Below are 17,372 nucleotides of genomic sequence, written 5' to 3' on the forward strand. Positions count from 1 at the left end.
TTGCAATCTCCCTCACTTGTGCTGGTTGCAGAGGGCTGTGTGTAGCCAGTTCTGTTGGTGCCTTGCTAGTTCGCTGTACAGGCTGGCTTGAGACTGGAAATGCTTTTTGCTGAGGAAAGGATGCCAGTGATGTTCATATTTAAATCTTTTGCCAGCCTCCTCCATGTCCTCTTCCCAGCTACTTGCTGCACACATCTGAACATGTATGGCCATGCTATGAGAGGGGTTGAAATCTCCCAGATCAGCAGTCCAGGTGGCTGTCACAGTGAGTGCAGACGGACACCTATCCAGTGGGACTGCAGGACAGGCCTGGGCTTAACCCTCTGGCATCAGGGGTTAAAGGAAATGCTTGAAGTAGCTACTTTAGGTGAACATATTTTCACAAGGCTAATTTAGATTTTAGAATCTCATTTGGACCATCACAATCTATATTCAAGGACCATAAATCCCCTGTGAAAAAGTTCAGTTATTAAGCATAAACTGAGAACCAGAATCCTTGACAGCATTGGTGCCTCACCAGAGGTGTGTGGTTGAGCTGCTCCATCACTTGGAACTGCCTCACAAGATCTGTGCTGTCTGTTCTCCTGGAGCCAGAAAAATGACAGCTTGTGTGAAAGGCAGTTTTGTCCATGGATGGGTATCCTGCAGGAGAAGCTGTTCAGCATAAATGCCAGAAGACCATAGCAGCTGTGAAAGGGAGGACCACATCTGGAAGTTGTATAGACTAGGAGGGAAAGTGCAGGTTTCAGCCAGGAGAATCCAGACACTTATGGTTGCTCAGCAGATTAACTACTGAACAATTGGCCACTGAACAGCCAGAACAAATTAGGAGTGCTCTTGTATGAAATTATCTCCTAAGTGTTCTTCTGGTGAGAAGAAACCAGATATTTAAAATGGCTCCTAATAATCTAAAAATGTAAGTGATTTCAGTTTCACTCAGTGTTAATACAGAGTGGATAAGAAGTGCAGAGCCTCTTTGAAACCTGGAGGATATGACAACCAGAGGATCAGTTGCTGTCTTTCTAGCAGGAGAACGGAGCTGTAATGCTAATTGATTTTAAAATAAATCTGAAATCATTGCTGGTGCCTACATATGAGCCAGTATCAGATTAATCAATAAATATCATGAAAGGATTAGCAAGTTTTGGACAAATACTTAGGAATATGCAAAATTCAAGTGATCTTTTTGACCATCTTGTCGTAGTGGTGGAAAAATACAGCAGAAATTTCTAGCTCTATGAATTTCTGCAGAGTGGAGGATTTCTGGTTTTGTGGTTTTGTGCTGGAGGGAGATGACCTGATCAGACCATTTGATGGTGATGAATTGGTTTCAATGATGGTAGTACTTAATGAAAATGTAAACAGCCATTGCTGGTGGAAATAGTTTTTTAATCCAGTTAATTAACATTCAAGTACTTAATCTAGTCTATTAATTAAGACTGCATATGTGTTTACTAATTTTTAATTACTTTAGAATAGACGGAAATTGTAATAATTAATGTTGGAATGCAGACTGCTGCTGCTGTGTCAATATTAAAATAAATCAATCTTCTTGCCTTTTATTTATTTAAGTAAATATAACCTGGTTAGTGTCATGTGTTGAGTTCCAGACAGAGCAATAGAGAAGCTCATCCTCTCTTTTAGAAAGAATAAGATTGTAATTAATTCAGTACAAGCTGGTGTTATAGAGGGCTGAATGCAGTTAGAGGCTCCTATCCCAGAGCCAAAGGCGCCTCAGTAAAACTTTGTTTTGTCATCTCAGGCTGTGAAATAATTTCTTTGTAAGACGTTTGCTTGATGAAGCTAATATATTAAGCAAAAAAAATTGTGTTACTCTCCCTTCATTGTCTGTTTGCTATGGAAAGACTATCAGTCAAAAGAGAAGAGCATTAATTTGCTGATTTTTAAACTGTGTTCCTGCATTTTTTTTGTCTTCAGAGGATAAGGATAGCCATAAAAAAACCCCACACCTCTTGAGATACGTTAATGATGACAAGTGTGCTTTTTCAGCTGGGATAATTGTTGAATTATACTGCGGTTTTGTATTTCTAAAAAAAGAAAAACTGGTTGGTTAAACACTGAATGTTGTTGCTTTTTAAAATAATCATATCTTTTGTTGATAATTCACACATGATTGCTTGTATTTCTTGCTGTGGAGTTTAGAAAGTATTTTAGCTTATGCAGTTGACCATTTGAAGATTTACTCTAATTCCATTGCTGAAATGGGATTAACATTTCCATAAGTTATGATCTGAACAAAGCTGCTGTCTTTATATCTGAATATGTTAATGAATATTTGAAAGTGATTTTTTTCTTGAAAAAGTTGTATACGCATACATTGGGGACCAAAATCTTACATTATTCAAACTGATGACTCTTCCTATGCCATTTACTGTGATAAATGATGATATTAAAATCTCTCACCTTTCTGTTGTTTTTCCCATGTTATAATAAGCATGCCAATCTAAATTAAGCCTATAATTTATTACAGTTGTTTTGGGATGACAAAGTGGTTTGTTTTTATTTGATTTTATTTCCTATTTGCAGATTTTTAGTTCAGTGATTGAAAAATACAGATAGTCCTGTTACCCCAGGTGATTAAAACTACTGTAATCAATTAAACCATATTCTCTATCTTTGGTGCATTCAAGTTGAGGTCCCATGGAATAGGGGGATGGATAAAATATATAATAATAATAATGATTATTATTATTTATTAAAAATTGTTGATATGATATTTGTCTTTGGTGTGAGTTTGTCTTTCACAAAGAAAAATAAAATGAAACCAATCCAAATGGCTCCAAAGTCACTAAATTTTGGTGGAAGTTCTTTTAAAGAACTGATAGTGGTCTAATATTGAACAGCTAAGCTATTTTCTTTATTAAAGCATTACTATGGTTTGTTCAGTCCTTCTGCTGTTCATTTCTGCATAAGATTGGATGCTATGATGAGTTTCTCAGGTCACTGCAAGTGATGAGGTCTAAAACTAAAGAACAGAGAACAGGTGGCACAGCTCATTTCAGGTATTTGAAATAATACAGTGACTCTTGAAAGGCTAGGATAACTTCAGTTATTTATTTCTTATTAAAGAAGAAAATAATCAACATGGAAGCAGTCTCCTGACAATAAAGATGTTTCCAGAAAAGGTAGTCATCTTTGTTTTCTACTCTCTTTAAATCTGACATCTAAAGCCCAGCAAAATACCATAGGCTTACCATTGACTTTAAGGCTGCTAAAAACTGGTCTAGTAATGTGTGCTCCATTCTTTGCCAAATTAAAAACATCTCTGTGGCCTTCAAACATGACTCACCGAGAGGCCTTTTCCCTGGCATGGAGCAGTGTTTACTGCTGTGGGTTCCTGCAGCAAAAGATTCTTCATAGCTCCAGCGAGCTACTCCTGTGGTTCCTTCTACATGTCCATAAGGTGTCTCTTAAAGATTTTTGTTTTGTTTCTTGTTCCTGCAAGGATGGTAGTTGAGGTGTGGTCTCTGGGCTTGCAGCAGTACAATTCCTCTCCTCAAATAATCTCCTTTGATTAAAATAAAGGGTGTTGGAGAAATCAGAGATAAATGCTTGGTATCATAATACAGTGCAACATGTTTGGCTGTCCTGGTTTCCTGCGAGGTCTTCATATTGCAGAATGGCATACCAGGGTCTGGAAATCAAGATTCAACAGTGTTTATTTGCATAAAGTCTTCCAGTCCCAAAGACTTTCTAGCTCATTAAGAGGAGTGAGTGTACCATTGTATTGTGTGTGCTGTTTTACAACGAACTTCCTAACCTGTGTTCCTAATGCTAATTAGATTTGGAGAAGGTTGACATGGCTTGTGTTTCTTCATGCTGAAAAAACGTTACAACTTGGTATGCCTTTTAATGGAACTGAAGCCTTTTGAAGGTTTGGTGCTGTCAAAATAGTGAATACCTGCAAAAAATGATAAGATCAAAAGCTAAGCTTGAAATAAGAAACATTCATTTGTAGATGTTCTGAAGTTATAGGTTGTAGACTGTCTGGAATAGGCAAAAAGCTGGAGGCAACTTAGAGTAGGAGATAACATATATAGAGATTTATATGCACATACCTTTTTGTGTATATATAATACCTATAAAATACTTGCAGCTGCATACATCAAATAATATTTTTCAATCAGCCTCAAAGGAGCAGAATGTAATTGAGGGATTTATCTTGATACATGACATGCGAAGGACAAAAAGATTTGATGTTTCATGCCTAGGATTCTTAAATGCTCTGTTTGTCTTTTGTTGTAATACCTTACAGATCTTCAGGTGTGGATTAATTTATTTCCAGTTGCTGGGGATTGGTAATTAGCTTACTATAAAACAGTAAGAGAGTTATGAGTAAAGTTTTAGAAGCATGTTTTTGTAAGCACTGATATTTCACAATGTGTTAGAAAATTAAATTTCCAATACTCTTGAGCTACTGACATTTTGGTGTTGTCACATCTCTTTTGTGTGTAGATTTCTCAAGCATAAAATAATGACTTTTATGGTAAAAACATGTTCCAGCTGTCTGCAGCTGCAGTCTGGTTTTCCTGCTGCTACCTACCTTTCAGCCAGCATTGGAGAGAGCATGGATGTTTTACCCATTACCAGTTTTTTCTTTCTGTTTTTTGCATGCCTGAGCCTAAATTTGCATTAGATGTGGAATTATTGGCAGAAGTTTGCTACTCTCTGTAATTTCAAAATGACTGGTTAAAAAGAGTAAATGCCTGAGAATACTTTCAAAAGCTGAATTCCCAAATGGTTTCCACTTGGGCTTAGAGTTGCGGTTTTAAATTTTGTTATTGGTGCTTATGTAAGTTAAATTTGAGTAAAGGGACTATTATTAAAATCTTTTGGCTAAGATGATCATGAAATTACATAAAAAAAAAAAAAAGAGAGAAAATGACCTCTGATGCCTTTAGGTTACATAAAGTTTTCGCTGTTGTTCTAACAGAATAAACAATTTGCAGAGACCAGCATAGGTTTAAGTTGATTTGCTCCATTTACCCTACCAATTTGGACAGAAGAATGTAATGCTTTCTTGGAAATGTCTTTCAGATATTATATTATAGATTAATTTGCAGGCTGCAGAATGCTGCTATCCATAAAACTTTTTTCTCCATCTTGAAATTAAGTTCTAAAATGAAATGTGTATAAGAGCTGGCATTATTTCTTTCAGTACGTTACCAAAGATAAATCAGGATAAATTATTTGTTTAAAGTAAATGCGTAAAATCATTTACAGGGGAAAAAGTATCTCAGGTTTATCAAAAATCACCATGATGTTTTCCTATTTTTCTTGCAGTGATGAACACAGATTTAGTAAATCTTTATTAAATTAGTGACTTGGCAAAGTTCTAAATTGGACTTGATATTTCAGACTTGTCTTGGAGAAGTTGATTGCAAGCAAATACAGAGTATCTCCATAGATCTGACTAAGCAAGAGAAGCCCACAAGTTAGGTCATAATAATAGATAATAGATCAATAGATGGCAGAGTAATAGATGATAACTGGTTGTGATTATAACACTTGCTTGGCTTTGCATTTTGTCTGTAGCTTTCAGTGTGCATTAACATAAATTCTTGTATGTTTTTATTCTGTAAAACTGTGGCTTTTACTCATGATTTGACTCTGTAGTAATGATGCATATAGAGGTATTTAAACAGAGATATTAAATTCCAGTGCACAGGCATCAATCCACACTCAGATAGTTTTCTGCATTTCTGGGTAAGATGAAGTGGTTTGCTGGGGAAGGTGCAACCCTTGCTTTCCTGACTTGGTGCCATTCTTTCTGTGGCTCACAGTGATGAGTTTCATGTCCCATCAGAGCTATTGACCCTTTGTAGTATCCAATTAATGGCTGCCTTTCCTTGGGCTGATGATGTTGTGATCTAGGCATTGATTGGAGTCTCTGCTGATAGACACTTCTTGCTCTTTGGTGGAAAAAATGGTGAAATGCTGATCTGCAGTGGCACTTTGATGGTGTTGAGGTTTTTTTTTTTTTAACAGTAGATTAAATTGTCATTTGCAGCTCGTGGCTGTGTTTGATGAGCAAGATCCACACCATGGGGGTGATGGCACCAGCGCCAGCTCGACAGGCACACAAAGCCCAGAGATTTTTGGCAGTGAGCTTGGCTCCAACACGGCATCGGCCTTTCAGCCTTACCAAGCAACAAGTGAAATTGAGGTCACCCCATCAGTCCTTCGAGCAAGTGAGTAAATGTTCTCGGTGTCTCAATGTGCTTCATCTAAATTTACAAAGATGCCAAGTGCTGTTACCCATTGATGCTGCTGGGAAAAATGGTTCATTATCTGTCCTTATTGAAAGCTGATCAGAACTGAGAAACTGCCTAAATGCTTCTTGCATGCAAGTAAACAAACCTGTTCTGTTTTAATAAATTATTTATAAACTTGCTTTTAGGAGCCATAAGCTCCTTCTATGCTGCCAGTTTAAAATTGTCATCACACTGAAAATCACAGCAAAATTTCCAAAGGTAGTTGCTGCAAGGTGTAATTTTCAGTTTGCCAGTTATATTCCATTTAATGAACAAAATGGTAGAAAGAAACTAAAGGTAGGAGCACTTTCTACTTAACCTGTCAATGTTGCTAGGTTATGCCTGTCACCTTTCCATAAAAACACCTGCTAAAACGTGCATTTACTGTGTTGCAAAAATACACTTCTTTAAAAAGCAGAAACTATAGCCAGAAACATCTCTTTGTTTATTTCAATGTGGTGAACATTTGTTGGAAAACAGTGAATTACTTACCGCATTTCTTGCTCAGACAGGTTCTTTGAATATTTCAGCTTATTAAGAAGAAAAATTATGGAATGAAATTTACTATGTAATTTTCATTGTTGTTGAAAGTACTATGCAAACAAGGATGGATATGTGGATAAAGCATTGTGTCCTTTTATCTGTAGTGTCTATCATTTTGCTCACTGAACTTTTGAAATAGTGACTCCCCTCCAGAAAATTCTTAGCAGAAGTTAGTATTATCAGTCCTTTGATGTTCTACAGATACACTGTTTTAAACAGCCCTGTGTAATTTCCAAGAGACTGCTTTTGTGTAGGTGTTCTTTTAATGGTTAAAATCTGTGTTTAAGCAGTCAAGTAAAATGCAAATGGGAAAGTTGCCACTCTGTTAAGTTTGAGGGGTTTTGTACCAGAATATTTCCTGTAAAATTAAGGGAATAACATTTAACAATTAGCTTACATAGAGCTGAATGTGTATCTTTTCAAGCTGTAACTATGCTTCACTGAAACACAGAATTAAATTAGGGAAGGATTAATGGCAGAATAAAGAAGTATCCTGGAATTTCAGGACCCTTCCATTTTGCTGTCACTAGAGTATGTCACTGCTAAATGCACATCTAATTTCCATGCATAAGCCAAAAAACTGTCCTCCTCAGTTCTCAACTTAGCGGGGGTTAGGGCAGGCAAATGCATACCCGTTTTCTCCTTAGTGTGATTATCTGGTGTATTATACAATACATGAACGTTAGTGCATCAAAATCATATAGTACAGAAAAAATTCAGTAATATATTGGACAGCTCACTTATCTTTGGTGTCATTCTGGAAAATACATGGAATACTTGGCTAGTTCACTGCTTGCAAAAATGGCCAAAAAGGAGTTTGAGACCCTTCAATACAAACATCTTTAGAAATACAGAAGACTTTTAAAACTGTTGGTAAGGATTATAACTCTTTGACACTTTTTATAAAAGCATGCACAAATAAAGTGTGTGAAACAATTTGTAATTGCTGTCAGAAATCAGAGATGTTCTCTTATCTATCTAATTCCTTTTTTTCAATGTTGGCAGATATATTTTGGTTTTAAATGTTCCAAACCACAGGCTTAGAATCCCAGTGCAGTAATATTATCCCATATTAAACATACCTATTTCAGGAATTTCATTTAAATATACGTTGAAAATGGAAATACTATCCTTATTGTATTTCCTTTATAACTTGTGAAGTGAAGCATAGCATACAAATGGTATTCTCAGTATTTCAAATAATTATCTTCTTACTGTGTAAGTTCTATTCAGCAAATAAAACCCATCCAGTTTTGCGGTAGATGCAGATCCTGATTATTACATGTTGACAAGGTCATATATCTATTAATTGGATTGGAGATGGGATACAAAATTGCTGTAATTATTGTAATTTTCCAGCTAATTGCAGGGTTGGCGGTGAATATTTTACTGCTAACAAATGAAAAACAGTATTCCATCTGAAATTGGTTTATAGCATTTGCGACGCTTTGTTTTACATCTCTGGTGCTTTTTGCGGGCAAGGTGGGCTCTGTTTCGGAGCGGTTCCCGTGCGGCCGCGCGGCTTTGCGCCCCTGTGCTGCTGCTCACCTGCACCCTCTGCTCCCAGGCAGCATCTCAGTGCATTAGGCTGAGGCTCAAGGGCCTGCTGAGATCCTCCTCTCTTTGTTCTGGTTGCCATGCTACCCCTTTTTGTTTGTTTATAGATCACACCATCGTTCCTCTCCCAGCAAGGGAAAGGTTAGCTAGATCAGGTCCAGCTGGAAAAGTGATATTCATCTGGAGTCCCTCTTTTCCCATGCACAAACTGTACTTTGCATGTTGGGGGGGTGTGGGGGGTGTGTGTGTGTGTCAAATTCAATCTTCCCATATAAACGTGGAAACAAAAATGAGGCTGGCTCATACCCCGTGCGTTGTTTTGCACTGTGAAAACACAATTCATCGATACAAGCAGTTGATTTATTTATGTTTCTTATCTAGCTGTTTCTTTTTTACTGCTTTTCTGTTACCCAAGTTAAACTTCTTGTTGTATTTCATCACTTCAGCTGCATCTTTTTTCTAAGCCTACAGTACACAAGGTGTTTTTTGTGTTGTGCCTGCATGCTTTCTGGGAAGAAGTTGGAAGCTCACTGCAGAAGATTGTTAAAGCAGACTGATGTTTATTCCCTGCTGAAATATAAACTGGAGGCGCAGGTGAAAATTGCCAAACCTAATGAGCAATTTGGCAGATAAGACAGGATGTCAGGCAGTGACAGTTCAGCAGCGGGTGCACTGCCTGTGAACCACGTTGTTTGTTTCACAGTACTGCATTTAAATATTGTAAATAAAATCCCTTTCCAGCTACATGAGATATTGTGAAAAGGGTCATCCTCTTTGTCTTGTTTTCCTTTTAAATTATTTAGCTTGCTCAAGAACTAAGACCACCCGTGGTTATTTGTCTTGGTGTGATTATATGTAACAAGTCTCTCTGAATATTTCAGCAGTTACAGTGAAAAAACATTTTTAATACATAACATTATTTTGAAAACATTTTAAGAGGTAGAGAGGCTTGGAGAGCTGATGTTTTTTCCCTTAGGGGGAATAAGATGTTGTGGAGATCCTCTTTTTTCTTCAGCCACTTAATGGAAGGGTATTGAGAAAATGAAGCCATATTCTTCTCACATAGGCACATTATTGCTGGAGACAACAAACATGGAAACATTTTCAACATGGAAAATGCCAGTTAGAAATAAGGAAAACCATTCTCACCTGGAGAGCAAAACAAGTTGCTCAGAGAAATTGTGGCATCTCCATGTGCTTGGAGATGGACAGAAGTTGACTGAACATGGCCCTGAACAGCCTGATCCAGCTGATCCTTTTTTTGTGTGACTCATTAAACCAAATGACCTCCAGAGATCTCATGCAACCTTTGTAATTCTGTGATTACAAGTATAATTAATAAAATTAAACAATTTGCTTCTCAAAGCTATTACTTGTAAAAGTGAATGGTGTCCACAGTGACATATTTAGCAGGCAGGTGTACAAGCATATTGTGCATGTACTGCTTCCCACCCTGGTTTATATTGTACTGGTTTTTGCCAGTGTGACACAAATCAGCTGCCCGTGCATTTTACAAGACTGCTGCTTTTGTTTTCAGGATGTCTTGCAGGTGCTTCAGTTGCTTAAAAATGAGATATGAGGCAATTGTAAGCTTCTCCTAAAGGCTGGAGGGTCAGCATCTCCCAGAACACTGGCCAGAGAGCCTAAGAAATTACGAAGAGCTAGCTAGAATTTGTGCACTCCAATGATGTATTTGCTCAGGTGATCTGTATCATATATTTTAGTAGGACTCTCAGCATCCATTTCATATTCTGGTCACAGAAGCAGACTGTGAAAAAAAAGGTCTAGATGAGAATCTTCTGAAGTGAGTGCACAGCTGGCTGTGAAGATGTACTAGAAGTGCAGAGAAGCAAAGAAATTGCTTCAGCTTCACATCATTGTTTACCCAGCAGCATGGCTCTTGCTTTAAGGTTCCCTGTGTGCAAGTGTGCTCTCACCCTGCAATCAGCACAAGTTTATTCCTCACAGGTAAGAGCATACATGCAGACTTTGACTGGGAATTCATTGTGATAATAAAGTTCCTGACCTTGCTTGTCTTTGAATTTCTGTCTCTTTCTGTGTTTTCTGAGTAGCTATTAGTTGTTCACTGACAAATTAGTAGGACATATCAAGTATAGTCCCTGATGGCTCTCCTAGTTTAAGGACTGTTTCAGTATTTTAATAAGTCTGAACTGGAATATAAAATATTGCATTAAAAAAAACTAAGATGGAGTTTCCGGCACAGTGTTTCAGTTCAGCATTGACTTTTGATACATTTATAAACGGTTCAGAAATCAGTGAGATGGGCACAGCCGCTGCATCTAGGAAGAAAAAGGTAATTTGCAAGGCAGTATTAATGAACAGCAACATCCACAATACTGTGAGAAGGAACCTGGCAATATAGTGCATTACTACAGTGCAATCGGGCATTATGCAATTCCATCAAAAGATCAAAAGCAAATGCTGTTATGGGCTCACTGTTGTGAGCTGGAAGGCTTAAGCTGGAGTGAGCAGTTGTGATGCCAGCTGTGGAGAAATTCTAAACAAGTTGGAGAGAGTCAAAAGAGAGTAACAAGAATAAGTTGCTTTGGGGACTGTGATCAATTGGTAGGACTGGTTTATTTAGTTAAGGAAAGATAAAAGTGGTAGGCTCCAAGTCGTCAAATGTGTTGGTATTCTTCTCATTCTTCATGTCTGATAAGAGAAGGAGAATTGGCATTTCCTGAGAAAAAGCCAATTTTTGTAACCCATAGGGCTAGAAAACATGTACACACATCATGTAGCAATGCAGTATTTGTGGGAGTGGTTAAGAGTCAGGTTCTGTGTGCTGCTAAGCACTCTCTGCGCTGTGCTCTAACGCAGGAGGGCTGGTGGGGGCAGTCTGTCCTGTTCCTGGCTAAGCTGTAAATATTTATAAGGTAAAGGCCTTGGTTTCATGGTTTGAAGCACTCCATGTTAGTGTGTTGGCAAAGAAGTGCAGAGGTGAGTTCATATTTGTTCTGGTTTCAAAACCAATGATTGTTTCAGCACTCTTTCCCACATATGGCCACTAGAAACTTTTTCATTCTTGTTTGTATCTCTTTGACTCCTAATTCAGCTCTGAGTCATCTTTATGTATGGAAAAAAGATATTTTCAAATGTTGAAGAGCTAAGGAATCGAGAGATTAGAAAGGGAGGAAGGGAAAGATGAGTTCATCAAACCCCAGATGTTTGGAGCTTTATCAGATCGAGTTATCTCTAGGATTAAATAGCTGATTACAAAATATACAGAAAGTCATCCACATTTATAAGGAAAGATTAGGACTTTCCAGGCAGTGCTTGCTGAAGTCAGTGGGAGGTTTTCCCCTCTCTACACTGAGTCTTGGATCAGCTTAGCTTTCCACGATGTGTCTCCTCGGTCACCTTCATTGGTGTTCAGATGCCCGTAATTCCAGTGAAGTTCCAGGAATGAAATACAAAGGATTTCCAAACCATCATTCCCACTGTTAATCCCTTGCCAGGTTCTCTTATGTTTCTTTTACTGTGTAATACAAAAAGAACATTGAACTGAGGCTTGCACCTCAGCTGATGGCATCTGAATAAGGAAGGTTTCTCATGCATTGGAGTTTGAGGACAAGATTTAGCAAAGTCTATTTCCTCACCTTCTGGTGTTCTCGCCGTTCAGGAATTCTTATCACATTTTATCTCTATAGCTCTGTGACGGATATGATTATTTAAAAGCCAGAGTTATTGAATCAAAAAATCAGTACCAGGTGCCACTTTCTTCCACGAGGCTAAATTTGATCTTTGTACAGCACAGTTCTGACTTGAGTGATCTCCAGTTGGTGTTTTCTCCAAGCGTAGTGCTCTGCTGTTAATTTGGGATTGTTGAGCAGTTTAAAAACCATGTGTTTTTGATGAGACTGTGACACGTTTGTAAAAACAAATGGATTTTAAACTGCTTAAGTTTCTAAATTAACCTTTAATATCTTCAATCTTCTCGGTATACCAGCAAGCAAAATACTGTTGCTTCTAGTAGGATTAAAAAAATCCCTGAAACCAATAAAGTAAAAAATTTTAGAACTTACTAATTCTCTAGAGGAAACCTGAACAATTGTGGTGCATTTCAAGATGTTATTCCATATGGTGAAGACTTCTATCTACAAGTACTAATAATGGGAAGTAATAAAAATACAGTATTGTATCTGATACCTGGTTGTACCACAGCGAGAGAATATAGTACAAGAGGGATAATAAGGAAAGGTTATAAAGATGTAAGTATTGAATTTGAATAGTTTAAGAAGTCAGGTTTGGATATTAATCTAAGTTTGACATCTTAAATAGATTTAATGTTCAGTTGAACAATAAGCTATTGTGGAAATCAGAGCTGTACTCTCAGAATATTTCAGCACTAATATGTGGTGGTGATGGTGTTTCTGGGTTTTATTTTCCATTTCTTTAAATGAAAGACAACTTTTTCTGTAATGGAACTCTATTTTTGTGTATGCAAAAATATTATGCCATTTTATCCACTCAAACATTGCAGTGTAGCTGCTCAAGTCTGTCATATTGTGGTATCATGGGTTTAATACCATTGAGATAAAGCTATATGTTTATTTAAAGAGTTTGTCATCCCACATATCAGTATGTATTATACAAGTAAGTGTAGTAACTCTTAAAATAGATACTTTCTTGATTGCTCCTCTGTTTCTTGTAATTTCATTATAAGTGTACAAGGAGGAGCAAAGTGAAGGCAAAGGAACATGAATCTGAAATGAGTAGAGAATGCTTTCTCACAATACAGACAACCACCCTGTGAATTTTTTTACTTTCTGAAGGCATTCATTTTTTGCCCAACAGTTTCTAAAAACCTTATGCAGTATTTATAGATAGTTGTTCTGAAATGTGATAAAACAGTATTCTTCAAGGCATCCTTAACATTCGGAGCCACTAGTCTGCAACATTAACTGGTATCCCAGTCATGTTTTGCTTTGCTTTGAGGCAACGGGAATGGTCTTTGAAGGGGTATGGGGGGCTGGGCAACTTACATTAATTACTCACAAAAAATTTTCCAATAGGAGAGGAAGTACAGTTTACCAAAGGTACTTAATTACTCACTTGGTCCTAAGCAGGCTGATCTTGTGGGATTGGTGTTTTAGGGCTAATGAAGAGTGGTGTGTGCTGGGGGCTCTGTGCTGCGCTGTCTGTGAGGTTACCCTTAGTTCAGTGCATCAGCTAGTGTATGGCTGCCCCCCCAGAAAAGCACGTGGATATTTTTGATCACAAGCCCAATGCTGTAAGATATTACACTTAAAGTACATCCTTTATTAGGCTAAACTTGTACTTCAGTGTGAGAATTGTTGCTTGCTTTTGTTCATAATTCACAAAGGATCTTCTTGCTCCTTTCCTTATTACATTTACAGCACATTAACTCTCTTTTTTTTAGATGGGGATGTGTTTTGGAGATAGTCCATCTCTTTGGGTGATTACTGGGAAAAAGTTGCTTTAAATTCTGTGTCTTTTGACATGTTCCTTTGAGGAGGATGAGAAAGAGAGACAGATGGCTACTAGTTGAATAGGCTTGTTTTTTAGTTGTTTTTTATTTACTCTCTCATGCACTGAAAAGGAGTGAAACATGATATTGAAATAAAGGAGTGGATGAGAAATAACTTTCCATTAATTTATTGCCTTATTTCCTACTTGAAAAAAAGATAAAATTTGTTCTTTCTCCTACCCATCTCTTGCTGTAAACCTTAAATGAATTATGTAATTAGGATGAGTGCCAGCTTCAGAATGCTGTGGGTTTGTGTTAGAGGCAGATGAAGCATTCAGGGTGAGAATAAAGTGTATGTATTTAGAAGAACTTTTCTCTTTTTGACCCTTGGCACTGGATGCCGTGGAGGTGACAAGCTCGGCTCCAGCCGATGGACCTGACAAGGTCTGAGCCAAGAGGAGGCACGAGCCCAGCACCTGCTCTCCTGCTGTCACAGCTTGGCTCAGCTCAGTGCCCACAACTGCTCTGCAGGCAGGGCCCCTCAGCTCAACTCCCCTTTTGTGACACTGCAGCACAGACAGGGTCTTCCTTCGTGACACAGTTGCCACCTTGGTGGTGGGGGCTTTTACTGCCTGGGCTGATGGTAGAGCTGGGCTCTTTGGGGTTGGAGTGAATGTGAACTCGGGCTGTGTTCCAGGTCTGTGTTTCTAGCTTCTGTTACAGATTTAGGTAACTAATTCTATCAATAGTTTTGGATTTACAGAAAGTAGAAATGATTCTATATGTAGAAGGGAGTTGAGGACCATGTGGGATTACAAACAAAAGCAAACAGTGGTGCTTTAGGTTAAAATGTTGCTACTGCTTGCATGCATACGGCAAAGGGTTGTACAAAGACAGCAAGAGCAAGCTTGCATTAGCATTGCATTCCAAAAACTGTGCATATGAGTCAGAAACTAGGCTTCTCAAAGCAAACTTTGATCAACCATTAAAACCTTATCCTGAAGGGTTGAATTTGATTCAGTTCTCTGTACAGCACTGTTCATATTCACAACTGAAAGTAAAGTTGGACTCTTTTGGCAATTGCTGGGCAACAGCTGATTAAAAGAAGATGTGACGGATGAGGTTAATACCAACAGACTTTAGGTTCTGCATGTGAGCTAAATGCTCAAGGCAGCCCAGTTTCTCATTCTTGGACACCTTTTGGGTGTGTTCATCTGACCTGTTTTACAGCTTATTTCAGGGTGAAATATACCATTGCCTAGACAAGGTACACTGGCTAATCTCTTCTGATGGGAGAGAAATGGAGTTGACCAGTTCCAAAATACATGTCTGTGAATCCTGTTCTGCATGTGATTTAACTCACACCATAAAAATAAATTCTTACAGGAAAGAGTAAAAAAACCCAAGACTATAATGAAGTAGAACGTTGCCTTTGTTGCCTTAAAAAAGGTAATTTGCAAATTTGGAAGAGAAAGGCTAATTTTGCATGGCCCCAGGAAGTTCCTACACATCCCTAATTAAGCTTGGGAAGTATATTTGGGTTGTGGACAGTATGTCATGAGTGCAGAAAATCCCATGTTGGATTTTTTTTTGGAGTAGAATTGGGTTTGAGACACTTGGATGGAGTTTTATGGTTAAACCAACAGTGCCATCTCCCTTGGGTCTGACACTGGTATCTGGTCACTTTGTGGTGCTGCTCCCAAGTGGATAAACCTCTGCAAAGGGGCAGCCGTGCTGTTTCTTGCCATGTGTTCTCAGATGTTGGAGCATCAGAGGTGCCATGTGGCACTGAAAGCCAGCCCAAATCTGGAGGAATAAGCATGATGCAGGGTTAATCAGGTCTGAAGCACGTGAGTTGTCTTCACTGCTCTGTGCAGTTGAGTATTTCTGTACCCCATTCCCTCACTCACTGTGCAGGGTGGTACAGCCATCCTGCCTTTCCTATCTTCCAGGTATCCTGGCTCCCTGAGGACTTGGGAAAGTTCTCTGTAAACATGCTCAGCCTCTGAATGGGTGGCTGGGTAAAGGAGCATCCCTCAAATATAGGCTATTAAAGCAAGTGCATTTGCAAGTTTACAGACAGAATAATGATGGGCAGCAACTGCTGAAACTGTTTCAATGAAAATAACATTTGAAGCAATGCTAGCAGTTTATTTTTTTAGATTATAAAATAATAAAATTATGGTCACCAGTTTCTAACAAGTTGAAGAATGGACACGTGTGCCTTGTTAACCAGCCCTATATAATACACAAATAAGTCTTTCAGTGTTTTTTGGTAAGTCCTGACTTGATCCCTCTGCTTTTGGGTGTTTTGGAGGTTTTCTGCATGTGAAAGCTTTCTCCATCAAATATAAAAATGATGTTCACTTCTTCTGTTCCAACCCATTTTGAGCTCTGATGTTTAAGACTTTCATTAGATGACAGAGAAATTTTAGGTCAAACACTGCCTGACTTTCACAATGATTTCCATCTGAAGGGTCTTACATAGTATAGTGTCTTCATGTTTTATTTAAAATTTTAGTTGGGCTCTTCACTCATGGAAAAATAAATGAAAATGAAGGTCTTACTGCAGTAAAAAACCATGAAACTGCTCTGTCAAATGAACTGCATGACATTTATCCATGGGAAATATCCATTAAGTGAGTGAATAAAGTTACTGCTCTAGTTTGACATAGTAGGCAATATTTCTGTGAGTATTGTACATGTAGATGATTTACCTCTACCTCTGTTTTAAGTTCACCTTTAAAGTAATAAAACACAAGTGGGCAAAGTCTTCCCGTAATCCTGCTTTCCCATAGCTCTTTGTTATGTTGCTTAAAACATAACATTACAGTGTAATAAGTATTTTCAGTTCTTCCACCCATAAAGGGTAGGGGGAAAATCTGTTTGCAGTTAGTGCTGGTACTGAGATATTATTTCTGGTTTGTGCTTTCGGCAGTGACCGTGGGAGCAGGACATGCAGCTGAAGGCTTGAGGAGAGGTCACTGCCAGGGTGCTGCTCCAGGAGCTCGAGGAGGAGAAGCCGTGTGTAAGCAGCAATGGAGGGAAGGAAGAGAAAACTGAACTGCTTAAAAACCTATCGCCCAAAAAGTGAAGGGTGAAAAAGCTTCAGTGAAACCGCAGCTGGGAATACTCAAAGATTTTTGTTTACTGCAGCTTTTGTGTTAGCTGAAGAGTTTATCCCAAACTCTGTGTCTTGGCAGCTGCTGTGCAATAGTGTGTCGTGGTGGCAGCAAATCCAGAGAGCCCATAGAACATGGGGGTACCAAAGCAGTGCATGCTTGAGCCATGTCCTCAGTGGTGCTGGGAGCAAGCAGCTGCCCTCTGAGGGTGCAGGCTCTGGGTTTGTGTGGATCATCTGTGCCCAGAGCGTGCTGCAGGCCCCAGGCAGGGAAGCAGCTCCCGGGGCAGTGTGTGCTTTGCTGGGCTCAGACCCTGCATTCCCTGCTGCAGCTCACACTCATGGGTACATGCCCTGCAGAACGAGCTCCAGGAGGAGAGCTGTGCTTGTGTGTGTGATTTCACTGCTGTATGGAAGTTCCATA

The 17,372-nt window shown here is 38.6% G+C and overlaps 1 protein-coding gene across 12 annotated transcripts in view; it reads left to right on the plus strand.

Annotated features, from left to right (window-relative positions):
- The window catches only part of PARD3 (par-3 family cell polarity regulator), a 449,586-nt gene that overhangs the window by 143,164 nt on the left and 289,050 nt on the right, over positions 1-17,372 (plus strand). For all 12 annotated transcript variants that reach the window (XM_069006483.1, XM_069006487.1, XM_069006484.1 and 9 more), the window contains exon 3: positions 6,032-6,212. In XM_069006483.1, the coding sequence (XP_068862584.1) occupies positions 6,032-6,212 (181 nt within the window). The remainder of the gene's footprint in view (positions 1-6,031; positions 6,213-17,372) is intronic.

This window comes from Aphelocoma coerulescens, chromosome 2 (assembly GCF_041296385.1).
Source record: "Aphelocoma coerulescens isolate FSJ_1873_10779 chromosome 2, UR_Acoe_1.0, whole genome shotgun sequence".
Taxonomy (NCBI): domain Eukaryota; kingdom Metazoa; phylum Chordata; class Aves; order Passeriformes; family Corvidae; genus Aphelocoma; species Aphelocoma coerulescens.